The sequence below is a fragment of the Chenopodium album genome, chromosome 10 (assembly GCF_948465745.1).
Source record: "Chenopodium album chromosome 10, dcCheAlbu1.1, whole genome shotgun sequence".
In the NCBI taxonomy this organism is placed as follows: domain Eukaryota; kingdom Viridiplantae; phylum Streptophyta; class Magnoliopsida; order Caryophyllales; family Amaranthaceae; genus Chenopodium; species Chenopodium album.
In genome coordinates, this window is record NC_137843.1 from 11,295,236 (window position 1) to 11,313,223 (window position 17,988).

At 35.3% G+C, this 17,988-nt stretch overlaps 1 protein-coding gene and 2 pseudogenes across 2 annotated transcripts; 2 read left to right on the top strand and 1 right to left on the bottom strand.

The window, feature by feature from the left end:
• Positions 1-811: 811 nt before the first annotated feature.
• LOC145562240 (LRR receptor-like serine/threonine-protein kinase RPK2 pseudogene) lies at positions 812-4,134 on the top strand (annotated as a pseudogene).
• Positions 4,135-5,855: 1,721 nt separating this feature from the next.
• Positions 5,856-9,870, top strand: LOC145563547 (F-box/kelch-repeat protein At3g23880-like; annotated as a pseudogene). Its single transcript, XR_014094556.1, has 2 exons — positions 5,856-7,301; positions 9,449-9,870. The product of XR_014094556.1 is annotated as an F-box/kelch-repeat protein At3g23880-like (transcript).
• A 2,103-nt stretch (positions 9,871-11,973) lies between these two features.
• LOC145562241 (ninja-family protein AFP2-like) lies at positions 11,974-16,849 on the bottom strand. Its single transcript, XM_081622450.1, has 2 exons — positions 15,394-16,849; positions 11,974-12,605 (listed from the first exon to the last, which is right to left on the bottom strand). Exons 1-2 carry the CDS (start codon positions 16,334-16,336, stop codon positions 12,184-12,186), a joined length of 1,365 nt encoding a protein of 454 aa, XP_081478576.1. The 5' UTR covers positions 16,337-16,849; the 3' UTR covers positions 11,974-12,183.
• Positions 16,850-17,988: the final 1,139 nt, after the last annotated feature.

The following is a 17,988-nucleotide window of genomic DNA, read 5'->3' on the forward strand; positions in this document are numbered from 1 at the left end:
CTCTTTCTCGACGAGCTTATCTTTCGATATACACTAAGGTGAAGAACTGAAGATTGACTATATTATGTAACCGCACATATTATCCAGGATCAATCTCAAATAGGAAACAATATTTACCTTTGATCTAAATCCAAATTTAATTGCACGACGCATGAATAATCTTCATTCAATCTAAACCAATACATAATTCATTGTTGAAACATTTTTCACATATTCATCTAAACCATCCTACTCAGCTACACCATCACACTCCGACGGTAAATTTGAGTAGTTCGTTGAGTATATACACTAAAACCGCTATACTCATGCATATGAACATATCGATATAACTTTATATCAATAACTTAGTCCCTCCATTCCTTCTTTAATTACGTACATACATGTATAATTGTACTTACAGATTTAAGAAATCTCTAATATTCTGAATTCTCATGAAAAAACTCAAACAGGTAAGGGACAGAGGGAGCACGGAGTAACGTTTACAAGTCATGACTCATAGAGTCAAGCATTGGTAACGACCAAGTAAAACCCAACCCAAAATATACGTTGGTGGAAAAGAAAGAAAACATACTTTTTCCAAATCTCCTCACAATCCGACCCCACCATAACACACCACCAATTTTCTCTCTCCTCCCAAATTTTACTTTACCCCGGTCTAACTTTATGAACCGGACTAACCACGTGTTTCCCATTCATTGGCTCCCGCATTTATTTCTCCAACCTCCCCTTCTCCCCACCTCCGTTGGGCCCCACCCACCTTTAACGGCGGCCATGCCAAGCCACCCCCTCTTTCTCTCTCCTCACTTCTCACTCTGCAAATTTATTCTAGAGAGAGAAACTAGAGAGAGAATTTCAATACAGTTTTTAGGAGAGAGAAAGCTGTCCTTTTTAGCAAAGCAGTAGTAGCAGTAAAACTCCCAACCTTCTCTTTCAAAAACCCAAAACAAAAAACAAAAAACGAAAATTTAATTAGATAACCCAGAAATTTCCTCATTTGCCCAGAATTTTTTCACTCCTAAATCTCTCTCCTTTGCTTAGATTTCGGCAAGATTGAATCCCAAAAATGCATCGTTTAGTCCCTTTTCTAGTTATACAGCTGCTACTGTTACTGGGTATTTTCAGTTTTTCTGGGAATTCGTCGTTGTTGAAGAAGGAGAGAGAAAGAGAAAGAGGGGTTTTGTTGGAGTTCAAATCGTTGGTTTCTGATCCGTCAGGAATCCTGTCTTCGTGGGTTTTTGGGAATGATTCCAGCGATACCCATCACTGTTCTTGGGTCGGTGTTGATTGCGACGCTCAATTTAGGGTTTCGTCGCTCAAGATTGTCGGCGGCGGTGAAGGAGGAGGAGGAGGAGGTGGCGGTGCTGGAGGCGGTTATTCAGGTAAATTTGATTATGATTTGAAGAAAGTTGTTGATTGTTTTAATGTTTCTGAGTTTCCGTTTTATGGATTAGGGATTAGGAGAATTTGTGATGCTAGAGTTGGGAAATTGGGTGGGGGATTACCGGCTGTGATTGCTGAATTGGGTAAACTTAGGGTTTTATCGCTTCCATTTCATGAATTTAGTGGGGAAATTCCTGGGCAGATTTGGGGGTTAGAGAATTTAGAAGTGCTTGATCTAGAAGGGAATTCGTTTTCAGGGAAGTTGCCGGATTCTATTAAGGGTTTGAGGAGATTGAGGGTTTTGAATTTGGGGTTGAATAGGATTGGTGGGCAGATACCGAATTCGGTTTCAGGATTGGTGGGGTTGGTATTGATCAATTTGGCTGCTAATGAGTTGGAGGGTTCAATTTCAGTGTTGATTGGTGGTTTTCCGAGGTTATGGGGGCTTTATTTGTCGAAGAATAGGTTAAGAGGGGAAATTCCGGATGTTTGGGGAAGTGATTGTCGAAATCTGAAGTATCTTGATTTGTCTGGTAATGCATTGAATGGGAAGATACCAATTAGATTGGGGAGTTGTCGGGAGTTACGAGTGCTCTTGTTGTTTTCAAATAAGCTGCAAGGCGTTATGCCACGTGAGCTTGGCCAGTTGACGAAGCTCAACGTGTTCGATGTTTCAAGGAATAGCCTTGTTGGTAATATCCCAGCTGAGCTTGGTAATTGTCGTGACCTATCAGTTCTTGTGTTGTCGAATATTGAGGATCCGGTTTATGGGGAGTTGAATGGTGCATTGAGCCATAGTGAAAGCAATATCTTCCAGGGTTCAATTCCCATGGAAATCACTACATTGCCGAAACTGAGAATTCTGTGGGCTCCAAAGGCTGGTATTGAGGGTGAGATTTCGCGCAATTGGGATATTTGTGACCGTTTGGAAATGATAAATTTATCTCAAAATCTCTTAATTGGCAGAGCAGATGGAGTATTTGACAGATGCAAAAGCCTAGTTTATGTTGATGTTAGCTTAAACAGGTTTTCAAGGAAGCTCATAGACAATCATCATGCTTCTAGCTTGGCCGAGTTAAATTCTTGGGACGGCCCTCAATTCACATTTGGAGCCTGCAATTCACCGCCTTCACAAATTTCAAACTTTCGCCTGTTGAACAAAGGCCCTACTGCATATCTTTCATTCTTTGTCAGTAGAGCTTGCTTGAGAATCTCGTCTCTCCAATTGAAGACCAAGTTTTTTGTGATCCACCGAAATAGGAATAATAAATTCACCGATGCTCAGAGCATGGTAAGGAGATCTGAAAATGCTAGGTTACTTTCAGAAATCAACTCATCATTACATGAAGCAGTGCCAGCCACGAGTGCACAGAGCAATGATGAGGATCTGCAGGCTGATGCTGATTCTCCATCAGGAACTGGATATGGTAATGGAAAAAACCAATTCAACTCAATAGAGATTGCGTCCATTGCATCTGCATCTGTTATTGTTCTTGTTTTGCTGGCACTTGTTGTCCTCTTCATTTATACAAGGAAATGTGCTCCCAGAGATAGTTCTAGGATTCAAGTGTATGAAAGAAGGGAGATCAGAGTTTTCGCTGACATTGGGGTCCCATTGACATTCCAGAATATTGTCAAGGCAACGGACAATTTTAGTGCAGGCAACTGCATTGGGTGTGGTGGCTTTGGTGCAACCTACAAGGCCGAGGTATCTCCAGGAGTGATTGTGGCTGTAAAGCGGCTTGCTGTTGGAAGATTTCATTGCATTCAACAGTTCGATGCTGAAGTAAAGACCCTTGGAAGGATTCGCCACCCTAATTTGGTTACGCTCATAGGTTATCATGCCAGTGAAACAGAGAGGTTCCTCATTTATAATTATCTCCCCGGAGGTAATTTGGAAAGGTTCATACAAGAAAGATTGACAAAGTCCATTAAATGGAAAGCACTTCACAAGATTGCATTGGATGTGGCCCATGCAATCGCATACTTGCACGATGAATGCAATCCAAGGGTTATACACAGGGATGTCAAGCCAAGTAATATCTTGTTGGACAACAACTACAATGCTTACCTATCTGATTTTGGCTTATCCAGGCTGTTGGAGAATTCTGAAACCCATGCCACAACTGGTGTTGCTGGGACTTTTGGGTATTTAGCCCCTGAATATGCTATGACATGTCGTGTATCCGAGAAGGCTGATGTGTACAGCTATGGTGTTGTTTTGCTAGAATTGATCTCAGACAAGAAAGCTTTGGATCCTTCGTTTTCCTCTCATGGGAATGGATTTAATATCGTCTCTTGGGCACATATGCTATTGCGACAGGGTCGAGCAAAGGAGGTCTTCACAGCCGGAATCTGGGAGACTGGTCCGCATGATGATTTAGTGGAGGTGTTACACCTGGCTGTAAAATGCACCGTTGATACACTCTCAATCAGGCCTACAATGAAGCAAGTTGTACAACTGTTGAAGCAGCTTCGGCCACTTGGCTAGGTTTATGTAAGTTCTATATTTATGTATTTTTCACCCAGTTTTGCATCAGCGAATGGCTGTTTATGTAGTGTATCTTATGTATTTTTTTAGTGCCATTTAAGAGGGGGCCTGTTGTGAATGTTCATTAGAATGTAGATATTACTAGTCTGTCCCAATTTAAAAGCTGTTAGGGTACAATTTGAGAGTATTGTAACTTGGTTCTTGCAGCATCTGAAATGTACATATCAAGAGATGGATAAAATTAATCTGGCATTTTTTTTCCATGTCTGTATCTTTACTTCATTTGCCAGCAGGTTTTATTTTGTGCAATACTGTTTATTGTATACATCAGACAGTCACCCCTTTGCAAAGTGACTTTTATGTGACTTGGAGTTGGAGTAGCTTTTTTTTTTTTTTTTTTCCAAAGAGATGGGATCGGCTGCATGATCCGAGTCTATCTTGTGTGATCATCCACAAAAAGAGTAAGGAAATCCCCATATAATATCATCTTGGTTCATGCTCATGGATGTGAATTTTGGAGACAGGGTGACTAAGCCTATTGATGTATCACCTCAATATGCCGGGCACTTGCTTCAGCTGACAGGGAAACTGCTGTGAAGGAGCGGAATCAGTAATAGAATATCGTCCCCATGGAATAACATCTGACCTTGGTTAATTTGATTGCAGAATCGAAGACTTTTAGTGCAGTTTCAGCCTTCCTAAGGAGACAGAAAGATAGGGATAAGTTCAACCCCACAACAGTATATGTGGTGGACATTATTGGATTACATTGACTGTAAGCTGAGTTGAAAAATCATGGTGAAGATTTGTCGACTTTTGCCAAATCAAGAAAAAGATACGTTTAGGATATTCTCACCTGTTATTCATGCAAACATTTTCATAGAAAATCTGCTTTCGTAAATATGGAAAAGGACTCGTCAAAATTAAAGAAAGACTATGGAAAAGGAAAGGAAAGGAAAGGTCGCATTTGAGGCTAGTTGGTTGCAACCTTGCAACTCACGGCTAAAGTGCCTTTCTATTGAGTATTGACGGTTACAAATGTTAAAATATATTATTGGCTTCATATTCTTCTAATTATTATAGCTTAGCTTAATTTAGCTTCGCATCATGAGATATATTACAAGTTTTTATTTTCATTATTTTCATTTCAAATACAGGTGTATAGTCAATGTCCTTTTCTTCTCTTCCAAATATGCGTAGTGAGCAAAAGATGACGTGACATGAAGTTAGTTGTTAGATGTTAGCTGCTTGTATGAACAAGTTTGACAAGCGACTAGCTAATTTGATTAGTTGTGTTTGTAAATATGATCCGTAAATACTAGATGGTCGTTAATTTTTAGTTAAAGTATTTTACTGTGTAAATTGACTAGTAAGAATATATGCATGATAATTATTACTCCATAGTATGAGCAATCTTGATAATGGGTAGTATATAAGAGTTGTTTTTCCTCAATTATCACTAACCCATCTAACTAAAAGTTCATATTACTAAAATTTTATTTTTTTTCTTTCAAATTTAACTCTCTCTAAATCCTCTTCAACCAAACACTCATATTAAAGGTTTGAGTTAGTAAAAAAAAAAACTCTTTTTGCCCCAAACTTGTTCTGCAAAACCTCTCCCTCAAACTAGGTGTAAAATTTAATGGACAATTAGCACTCACTTTTAAAATTAATATGAGCATAATATTTTTATTATGGAACGATTGGTTTTAAACACTATCCTAACTATTAATGTATTTATGATACACTCGTAATTCAAACTATAAAATGTTATCATTCTTATTTTATATATTGAAAAATGAAACATAAAAATTCTTTCAAAAAAAATGAAACATAAAAATATCTTAAATATTTTCATCAAATATCCTACTCAATTAGGTTACATCTGTTGATTTTTTTTTTTCCTTATCCCGAAAAAAATAAAAAATAAAAAATCTTAATTTGATTGGGCTTAAATTCCTAATTCGATCCATGGTGACAAATTTATCCATAATAAATCAATACAAAACTTTCTAAAAAAAAAAAAGCAATACAAATCTTGAATGTTTAAACTCTTATTGAAACCATGAATAATCGGATAATTAATTTTATATCAAATCCAAAAATAAAAAAGAGAAAATACAAATTGATCAATGGAAAAAGTGTAAGATCTTAGGATAATAAAAATAAATAAATAAATAAAATAAAAAGTATAACCGCTAAAAAAAAAAACCGAAGCAACTGCATCAAATTCCCAGCTTCAACAACACTATGGGAGAAATTGCAGATGCAACGAACACAGTTGAAGAACAACGACACCTTCCTGACGATCTAATTACCCAGCACATTCTTACAAAGTTGCCCGTCGAATCTCTTCTTCGATTCAAATCTGTTTCCAAACAATGGTATGAAACTATTTCTTCTTCCCAATTTGCTAATACCCACCTCAAATTTTCTCTCTTTTCCCCTCCCCATTTCATATTTATCCAATACAGGAATAAATTTTACCTCTTTTCTTGTAATTCTGATGATTCTTATGATATTTCCGACAAGAATTTGATCAAATTAGGGTTTGATTTTCGAAGTGGTGAGGACCTTGTTTTGATTGGAACATGTAATGGGTTGGTTTGTTTAGCTTCTTTTTCTGGGTTTTTCTTTATTTTGTGGAACCCAATTACTGACAAATTTAAGAAATATATGGCCCCTGATTTGTCACTTGATTCTCCTTGCCGGGTTTCGTGGGGATTTGGGTATGTTTCGATATTGATGATTATAAGATTGTTAGAATTCTTGAATTGAATGATTCTCGAGAGATTTGGGTGCATGTTTTTTCATCAAAATCGAATAAATGGACAAGAATTTCTGATGAGCTGTATAAAGATATTGTTTCATTGAGGACGGATGAGTATGAAGAGATTGGATTTAATCACGGCGAGGAGCCTATTCGGAACCCCTATGCATTCCATACAAGGCAAGGAGTTTTGGTTGATGAGACTCTGTATTGGATTGTGTCTGAGGTGCATGATTTCGGTCGTAAGATTCTTGCCTTTGATTTAGCCCTTGAGACGTTTAAATTCATCCGTCGATTTGGATTTGGTTTCGGATGCTGTGTATCGCCATAAATTTTTATGTGTCATGGGAGGATGTCTGTCTAAATGTGGGATGAATATACGTGATGATATAAGTATAAGTATGTTGAAGAGTCCTGGGAAGATAGAATCTATTCGTCTTTCCAGATACTTGAGGTTAAGATCATGCCAAGGCATTGTTGGATTCACAGGAACCGGCAAGTTTTATGTCCTGCTGGAAGATTCTACGATAGGGGTTATCAACCCGAGCTCTAAGCCAATGAAGTACACACCAATTTTAACTTGGAAAAAGTTGGGGAAATCTCGCGTTGCAAGTTTTGTTCCAAGTCTAATTTTTCCATCCACCGATGTGTAACTGTCAGGTATGTGTATGTACTATACTCCCATTTATATATTGTTTGGCTCCAGAACTTATGACCTTGTACTATGCATAAAGTTAAGGATAGTTTAGGGAACTAAGGAGATCCAAATGAAGTTTTACAAGTGTCGTCCTCCACAATCAAACCTGAATAAGACCTACTAGATTAGTCAATCCTAGCTCAAAGTTATCTGCATGTCTTAGATCAAAATCAGCAACTTTGACTCACAAGTCTTTCGAATTTCAATCGAAACGACCTAACAAATCATAAAATACCAATTAATGTGTTATCTTTGTATGCTAGTGCAAAAGTTTGAATGCATAAAATTTGCTGTATGACATTGTGAAGCAGAAAAAAGATAGTTGGAAAAGCTTAAGAATTGTTCAAATAATAACCTATTATTTTCACCTTAATGAGTAGATACGAAGTAACTTAGTTCTGACAAATGCAAAGACCTCCTGTGATGCAATGACCAAGGATAATACTTAAAGCAGTCAACATATCCATTTATTTTGCTCTTATTTGATTTTATACGTCTCCTGTTTGTACAATGGCCTTTCTTCCGACAAACAGATACCCAATTGAGGTCTGCTTTGCCTGGTGTGGCACCAAGTTGTTGGGCTGTCGGTACTTGGCAATGTCAAACTACAAAAATGTCAAAGGAGTAACAAAAATATGAAGTCAGAATATTTTATTAGAAAAAATGGAATTGTGGTTTTCTTTTCAAGATCCTCTTATTTGTATCAAACCGATGATAAGTGAACATGCTAGACAGTTGAAAATGAAAGATACCTGATAATATTTCGAAGGGGTAGATATGTAAAATGAAGTGCTACTATATGAAGTAGAACTGCCAAATAATTGTAAGCTAAAAATGTAAGGATAGAAACTAACTTGATGCAAGAATTTAAAGGAGTAGAATGATAGAAATGGAATTGAGGATATCTTCATTATTTGGTTAATCCTATATAAGCTTAACCTAGTTAATGGGGTTAATAATTATCTACTTCTTGCCTCTCGTGCATAAGTACATATTTCCTCCATCTCTATTTACTTGACTAACATTCCTGAAAAATCAAGTTTTATAGAAATCAGCTTTAACCTTCATGAAAAATGTCATCTAAATAGGACAGGATAGAGGATATAGAAGGGAGGGGTGGGAGGGAGGGGAAAAAAAAAAAAGGCAACATGGTGGAAATGTGGCATTTTTCCCTTAGAGAAGGAAACATCTTATTCACTTTTAGAAATATAATCTATATCCCAGAATAAGTATTTCGATGATTCACTATATGACTATATCACTCTACTGTATGGATATTATGTTTCCTTAAACTTTGACTAGGACTTTCAAAAAGATTCTTATAAGGCATTTAGCAACTAATAACTGTTTTTACCTGTCTGCTAATGGGAGTGTATACATCCAATAGCTTCATGAGGCTGTGTTACAGTAGTTTATTCATGATGCACTTGTTCTCTGTTTCAAAATTTGTCTTGATAATATATGAAGTGAGGGACTACTCCGTCTAAGAGGCCGGAGTGAAATTGTGCCTGGTCTGATTTAAGATCATTTGCATATAGTTTATATGAGGCAGCTGCATATCATATAGCACTCGTACACTTGAAAGCTGTTACATAGAATTGGTAGAAATGAAGAATGGTGAATTGGTGACTTTTTTTATGTTTAAGAGAATGCGCGGAGAGATAATGTATAAAGAGAATGAGAATGAGAGGAGAGATAGAGTTTAGGGAGAATGAGTGGAGAAATGGAGTGAGTGATTTAATTTCCCTTATTTACTTGATAATTGAGTGATTAATCCTCATACACTCATCATCAGTAAACCAAATCATTTAAATATTTGGATTTGTAATACACTCCCTTTTATTCCTTCAACTTCTGTGTAATTCAAATTGGAAAATATAATTTATGCCTTCTTCCAATGTTCTCCCATACACTGCTCTACCTATAAGTATAATTTTTTAACTTTTATTTTGGCTTATTTATGTAGAACAAATTTTCTTTTTGTAGTATAAAAACTGGTGTTTTTCCCATTATTTCAGTAAATATAAGAGCCATTGATCCATTATTACATAATTTAAAGAAGTATGCACCACTTGCTATTGCTAAGCTAATTGTGAACTTAATTTTACAGGAATCGTCTCTCTTGTCAAGCTGAAGCTACTATTGACGCTTAGCATATCATGACAATGTGAGACACTTAGTTATATTGGCAGCTAATAGCTTGTGGATAGCTTGGACTGGAATGGGTTCTTGTCCTTCGAAAGCATTAGGCAGAATCAGTGATGATACCAACTCCACAGTTATCGGTCTACCTCATCCGTATAAATGGACAAAATTTTGATGCATATTTATCATATTTGATAGTTGTAAAATGCTTAGTTTTAAAAATAGATTTTACTTCGTTTAATTATATTTCGTAGTGAAACTTCTTTATTAGAAATAGATTTTACTTTTAAAAAAAAAGGTAAGTAGAATTCTTAAACTCCATACAATCGCATTGATTTATTATTTGCACCAGTAAATCCAATAATGACATCTACTTTGTTCCAAAAACTTCTTGATCTTACATATTGATGATGACTAGTGGAAACAACTTGACACTATTGTAAAACAACGGATTTATGGCACGATTTCTCTCTTAAGGAGATTTTCATATTCTTGCTCCACTTTTCAAATTTCGTTTTCTTTACTTTATTCACTTTTTCCTTATAACTACATAGATTTATTAAAATTTTAATCCACATATCAACAATAACTAAATTAGACAAATGGAAAAGTTAAATTTGTAATGAAGCAATAATATTTTATTATTTTTTGAGTTTCTTTTGGTTTTGGCTTAAAAAGGCATTATTTTAATTCATTTCAATTATGTAAATCGATGACTTTTACTCCATTTTTAAATACTTGTTCTAATTCTTCATGCGCCGGAGTTTTAGGAGAAATTGGAGAAAGTAATAAAATATAGAGGTAGTGGGGTAGATGAAAAAATAAAAAAATTGTAAAAATCAAAAGTAGTGGAGAGAATTGGAGGAGAAAGATTATGAAATTAATAAAATATGATTTATGTTGGGTCCACTAGGTGAGATAAATGAATTAAATATTGTAAAAGTTTTCCAAATAAGGAAATGGAGCAAGTATTTAAAAACGGTCGGAAAAGGAAAGTGGAGCAAGTATTTAAAAACGGAGTGAGTATTTGTGTAAATATATACGAAGTATAAGTATCACGGTAAATTTTTTTTTTTTTTTTTTAAACGGGAAGTAATAATATCATTAAATAATAGTCATACGGCATCTACAATAATAAAGATTTGTAAACCACAAATTCAGAAAAAATATCATAACTTTTACAATCAAAATCATAACTAATTTATATATTTGACATAGCTCATATAAAGTATCACGGTAATTTATACAAAGTATAATTGATTTGCAATTATTTGATGTATATCTAAAACCTTTTTCATCATGTGTGTTTTTTTCCTAATTCCTTTTAATAGTGTTAATGTATGTTAATTTATCTTTTTTATTTGCCGAAGAATAATTTATACACATATATTCGCAGTAACCAATTTTATCACACTTTATTTTTTCATATAAGAGATAAGACATGCTCAAAGAACCAATGTAAATTTCAAATACGTAGTATATGTTTGATCTTCAATTAAAATAGTCAATATAAACCAAAGATTCTAGAAATTTCCCATATTGAAACACTTGAAAGTTGAAAGTCCCTTTACAAAAAGTATAATAATGTAAAATGTGCCTTGTATTACAAACTACAAAGAATGGTTTGCAAAGGAATTAGCCCACTTGGCATGTCTAAAAGAGACACTAGTACATAGAATGAAAGGCAACTAATAAAAGCAAAATAAAAAAATGGATGACGAGGAAATCGAACAAGATATTGTTGATGCATCTTATATCTTTGACTACCCCATTTATGTACAAACAGCTGGCCTTAAATTGTTAAATCTAATACTCAATTGCTTCTTTTTTTCTTTTAACCTAACAAAAGCAACATATGCTCGTTATTACCAACGGTGTACATGCACGTAGCACACCATCTTCAACGTCTATGCTCTTACAACCGAGGGTTGTTCCGGTCATGGCCAGATCGGAACTTTGTTATGAACCACGGCCCACGGGTTGTACACCGACTTCTGTCCATGGCTGAATTGGAACTTTGTTATGATTCTTATGAACCATGGGTTAGGAGTCTTGTGACCCCTATTGCTTCACTATAAAAAGTTTTTAGAAGAAAAGATACAGAGAAAAAATTTTCTTCTCAAATTTGTGTTCATTTCAATGTAGAGGTCATATTCAATACAATTATGGTTGTTGCATCCTTTTTGGGATGCCATTAAGCATCTAAGTATTAAAGTACACTCGAGATTGAAGGCCAGAGCAGTTGGCTAGTTCTTTAACATCCAGGCCTAAGACTAAAGACTATATCTCACCATGCGGAAAAAAATGGTGCATTTGCAACGATGTTTCAATGCCTTCAAGTCTCTGAAGGCACTTCAGATATTTGCATATAGTACTTGGCAAAAGATTTCATTCTTCTTTCAATCACTGTCATACCTAGTTGGACCTCATCCTTCGATTAAGGAATTTAAAAGAACAAAAAAAAAGCACAACAAAATTGTTCCCAGCCTGTATCAAGGCAAAAGTATGTTTTGCCTTCTCTTACCATTTCTCCTCACATGTAAGTGAGCTCCAGGTAACAAAAAGATCCTCAAGAAGAAAAAATAAATAAAAAGAGGGCTAAGAAGCTTACATATCCATTAGCAAATAACTCTACATTGAAATCAAACCAATATTATATGTTTCACCGGGTTGCATTAGAGAGGGGAATTCCATCAGAGGTCACTGGAAGGGAGATGTAGACGGGCTAACAACAATATGTCTAAGAGGGTGCTCTACATCCCTGCCACCGGCATGCTTGACAAACTCCTTAGGAGAATGGAAGGTCCCGTGACAAACACACATTATGCGCACTTCTTCCCCTTTCCCGTACTTGTATAAGATCCCTTCCACCTTTCTACCATTTGGACCATCTCCTATTGTGAACACACATGGCATATCTTCTATCCCACCCGATGCTGTCTCTTTCTTCTTATTGTCTGTGCTCTCAGGCTGCTTAGATGAGCTCTCCAGTTCAGGCCCACTAGCTCGGTGGAAAGGGTTATCTTTGGTTCCCGAGGGCCCAATAGTTTCTTGGCTACCTCGGTCTTGTAGGGAATGAGTACTACTAGGTGGGCTTCTTGTATCACCACAGCTGCTTGATCCTATGAACATTAGAAATAACACAAGATTTGAGAACCAATATAAACAGAAACCCATTTTTATTACCAACGCTTTAGATATTATTAATGAAACCTTAATTTCTGTATTTCAAATATTTCAAGTGAGAACAAGTCCAGAATTTTCCATGTAGGAAAGTCGGCTCAGGCTTCAGTGTACATCTCAAAATCTCCACAATGAGGTACTCGTCAATATAAATGGAGCATGTAAACAAAAATATTCAATTCTATAACTTCCCATAGGCACGAGGTTATTGTAACCAAATGACAGAAAAAAACAGTAAGAAGAGGTATACGGAAGAATCAAATGTATGCAGAGCTACTTAACAAAATACAGAAGTTCCTTCCATCAATTCAAGGTCTAACCAACCTTGTTAATTCTGAAGTACCAGCTAGATATTGGACACAATTTTAATTTGAACTGGAATTAGTGAAATTAGCTACCCAGATCCTCATCTAATTAACCAAGATTTGAACTGCATGAAAACCCTGGCAGCGGAACTACTACTACGGAGCAATACATAATATGAGATTCCCAACATACACATTTGCACATCCGACAAGAAACAAGTGATCCTTTTTGGTTCAACTACTTACTAACCAGTGAACTCAATACACAAGAGAAATAAATCAGCTCACAGGCTGCCTTAAAGATTGGCCATAATAGTACCTGACTCTTTCTGCAATGTACTACAGGGTACAGGAAACTATATACCTACCAAAATGCCACTTTGTTGTATAAATTTGAAAAAATAATTCCGACACTTAAGATCAGAGGATACTGGGAGGACATCAGGTTTATAAAGTTCTAGAAACCGCAAAATCATATAAACCCACTGCTCTTCAACTTCAATTTGTCTCAAGGTTTCCCCATCAGAACCTTATACCCCTCAGCTCCAATATATGAGACACATTCCAAAAGTAGATCCGAGAGGATGAAGTCTAGGCAAGCAATCCTAGGGAAGTAGAGACTAGAGAATTGAACACGAGAAAAAAATATTCCTGAAGACGCACTTCCAAAAATCCAAATACTTGGCTTCCAAATAATTGTTATGTAATAAAACGATGTATGTTAGCCTTTTGAAGAAAGATCACAGTAGGATACAAGGTATAAGATACAAATAAAAGAAGTAGAAAGTGTCAAATTATTTTTAAAAATCTATAACTAAACATGGACCCCTAATAGACGGCCTTTAAAAAAATAAAAAAGGATGCAAAATCTCTCGGTCTGGTTAATAAGGATTGATCGCTTGCTGAAAAGGAGATTGAAGATCAATAATTAAAAGATATGGTTTGCACTTGAAAATGTTGGATAAACCTAATTTAGAGCCAGAGGCTGTGATCAGAAACAAGAGACAACAGTCATAAATGACACACACTCAGATGATTTACTGTCGGAAAAAGAAGTGGCATGTTTAGTCAATCTATACAGATTGCCTATTCTCCCTACTTCCTATCCACGAAATTACTCTTGCAATGAGCTCATCGTCCCACTCAACAAAATGACACCTAATGCGCCTATCCAAAAAGAGGCCTACTTATGCTCATTCAGTTAGGAACCAAATGGTTTAAAATTGCAGAGAGTTCCCACAGAATCTAGGCAAATAACCCAATTTATGAGAAAGAAAGCACGTAATACACATGATACTATAGTTTCACTGAAATTAAAAATACGTAGTCGTTCACTGATGAGAAAAGGAGAAATTTTAATGTCGCACATAAATAAAGAAACCAAAATGTCCACATAAACCTCTTTGCCAGCTTAGTAAATCAAGCAATAATCATCGTATCATTCTCAATCCTGACAAACCAATAAAGATCAGAAAATTATGTTTGCTATGGATCTGATTTGCTTCTACACATCACCATCTATGTACTCCCAAGCGCCTTTCTTAGTGGAAACAAACTATTATTACTTGGAAAAACGAAATTCAGTTTCTTACTCCAAGTGCAAATGACATACCAGGGAAGACAATGTTCTCTATGGATAATTGAAAACAAAGACGGATAATTAAGGCCCTGCAGTTTAGTGATTACAGCATCACCCTCAACTGTCAAGAAATGGAAATCTAACTAGATAGCTAAGTCAATGACCACACTAATGTGGGAGAAATGTCATCAGGAAACTTACGGTAATCAAAATTGACTATAAATGGCAACAAATTAAGGATCTCACATCAGTTAAAGGAAACTACAAACAACAAAACATGAAACGGTATCATTAAAATATTTTGGAGAGTTAAATTATAACAAGAAGACCACAAATAGCAAGCAATAGAAGAACTAAAGACTATTGTAATTGGCTGGAAACGGCGACAAACTAAACATCCCACTCCAACCAGTTGAAACAATGACGAATTATCAAGGCATGTTACCCGTGCAAACAAAATTATAAGAATCCAAAATTTGAAGTTTAAATAAAAAGCAAGTCAATACACTCGAACAAAATTACAGCATAAAGAGAAGGTACAATAACAGAAAATCCAAAAGCAATTTTTTAACTACTAACCTAGCTTTCACAGACACAGTACCAAATCCAATCCAATTCAATTCAAATCAAATTGAAGTACAGAAACTATAAAATCAACAAGTACACAACCATCGATCGAGGATCCAAACACAAACGATAAAAAGAATTCAAGATTGCACAAAATGAACCATAACAAGCAGATATAACAAGATCAACCTGAAAACATACATAATCAATCAATCAAAAAAAAAAAAAAAAAAAACTAGGGCTTATTTATGTTCAATCAATGACAGAAAATGATACCTTGATGGGTTTTACTCTCAAGCTCAGAGGCATCAGAGGAAGTACCCCCTTGTGACTCCCCTGAGCCCTGAGACGAACCCTGCTGCGGTTGAGCCTGAGCCTGAGCCTGAGCCTGAGCCTGAGCTTGATCCTGAGCAATCAAGAACCCTTGCAAACTACCAAAAGTAGTTCTCCTCCCTTTAACCTCAAAATTATTACTAGGTGGAGGTGGTTTAGATGACCCAAACAAATTCCCCATTGATGAACCAATCAACTTACTAGTTAACCCCAAACATTGTTGCTCCCTTTCTAACCTAGCCCTCAACTTCAACCCCTCAACCCCTTTTTCCTCCCCACCACTACCTCCACTACCCCCAACACCCCCAGTTTCCTTCAAAACCCTCTGCTTCTCGGACCGGCGCCGCTTCGCCTCCATCCTCCTCAATGTCTGCATCTCCTTCCTCTTCCTCCACTCCTCCTCCGTCTCAACCGGCAAGGAGGAGGTTCTAACCAGATTATTATTACTATTACTATTACTATTATTTCCCGGGGTTGGCGGTAACGCAACCCCGGTATCATCCTCCCTAAACAAAGGCATGGTACCAGCAATTGATGATGACCTTATTAAACCCCCCAAATTTTTAGACTTATCTACCCCAAATTTACCCCCTAATGATAAACCAAGTCCTAGATTCAAACCCTCATCGTCTTCTTCCTCTTCCCCTAATTTTGAATCATCTGATCTATTTCTTCCACCAGAATTTTTATTAGTATTATTTCCCAGAAATGTTTGCAAGAGATCTCTTGGATATTTGCTAATTTCTAATGATAAACTCTCCATTTCTTTGCTCCTATGTCTGCTGCTATTACTACTGCTACTCATACTAAATCCTCTGCTAATATTCACTGTTTCACCCATCCCTTTTGAAGTACTACTTGAATATAGCTGAGATGAACTATCCATTCACTATTTCTAACTAAATCCCACCTAAATTCAGCAAAAACCCAGAAAATTTTCCAAATTATTTTGCTGTTTTCTCATCTTTTTCTGAGTAAAGTTTTGATCTTTGATTAAATTTTGGGTTGAAACTGAAATTTGAGAGAAACCCAGATTCAGAACAACCCAAAATTTTGATAAAAAAAATTTACACAAAAAATAGGAAAATAAAAAAAAAAAAAAAGAATTATATTGGGTGAAATAATGAGTAGTGATACAAAGGAAAGAAGAAAGACAGGAAAAGAGACGGTTTTTGGTATTGGACTGTTAATCTTCAACACGTGGAGAACTCAACCCAGAAAACAACATAAAACGTTTTCTTGGGTTTTGTATGAAAGAAAGAAATTATCAATCGTTTTTTTTTTTTTTTTTTGAAAAAAAGACTCTCAAGTGTTCAAAAATCAGAGAGGGAAGAGAACTGTGAAAGCATTCCTTTCTCCCTCTCTCTAGTTTTCTCTCTTTTTTCTGTTAGTGAATGATTGGGGAGAAATTGGTTTCAAAAAAAAAAAAAGAATGATTGGGGAGAAAGGGGTGAAAAATCAAATTCAAAAACTAAAAAATAATAAAGATTAGTAAAACTAATAACTCTATAACCTTGTTTTTAAATCTTAGAATTGAAATTCAAGCATGTTTTTACATAAATTAACAATAATAGATTCTTGTATACAACGGGTTTATATTATTTATGGACACGAAGTACTATCAATCAGTTAAAGTCAACTCCTTGTAAAGAATGTACGGCTTATTTACACTTGTTTTTATTGTTCTAACGAGTTATCTAATCAATTTTACTTTGTTCCTTTTTTGTCGAAAGAAAAGTACGACTCATTTACGTTTTTTTAGTGAGTTATAATCAATTTTACTTCATCCCTTTAATGTCATTTTTTTTTCTTTTAACACATCATGTGTAATGTACATAAAAATATACTCCATAATTGATTTCATATAAAGAACCAAAAGGAAATGTAGAAATCATCTTACTTAAGCATTGTTCACTTCACATGAATATAATTTAATTAAGAATAATGTACTTATTGAATTTGATTTGTGCTAATCAAGGGAATTAATCAACAAATGTTTCTTCCTAATATTAAACTATGCATTATTCTAAATTGGACAAACAAATATAATAATGAAAAAGTTGTTTAATTTTATTTTTTATGTCCCAAAATAAAAGCTCGGTTTTATATAGACTTTATAGTCAAATATTAAATCTTTGACCAAATATTCTCATTAATATATAATCATGTGATCAAATATTCATCTCGAAGTGTTATTTTATGATATCAAAATTTTACAATTATTATTAACGTATAAGTAAAAGTATTGATGGTCAAAGTATATTTTTAAAGACCTGCAAAATAAAAATAAGCACATTCCTACTGATAAAGAGAGTGTTTTAAATTGTACTCCCTTCGTCCCTAAATAATATTCCTACTTCTAACATTTATTCTTCACATAACAGAGAGAAATAAGAATGTAATTTAAGGACGGAGAGAGTAATAACTTAACCTTATATTAGTAAATGTTTAGATGGTACTCAAGTACTCAACTCATGAGATCCGTTATTCATAAAAGTAAAAAAATACAAATAAAAAATAGTAAAAAAAAAACTCATG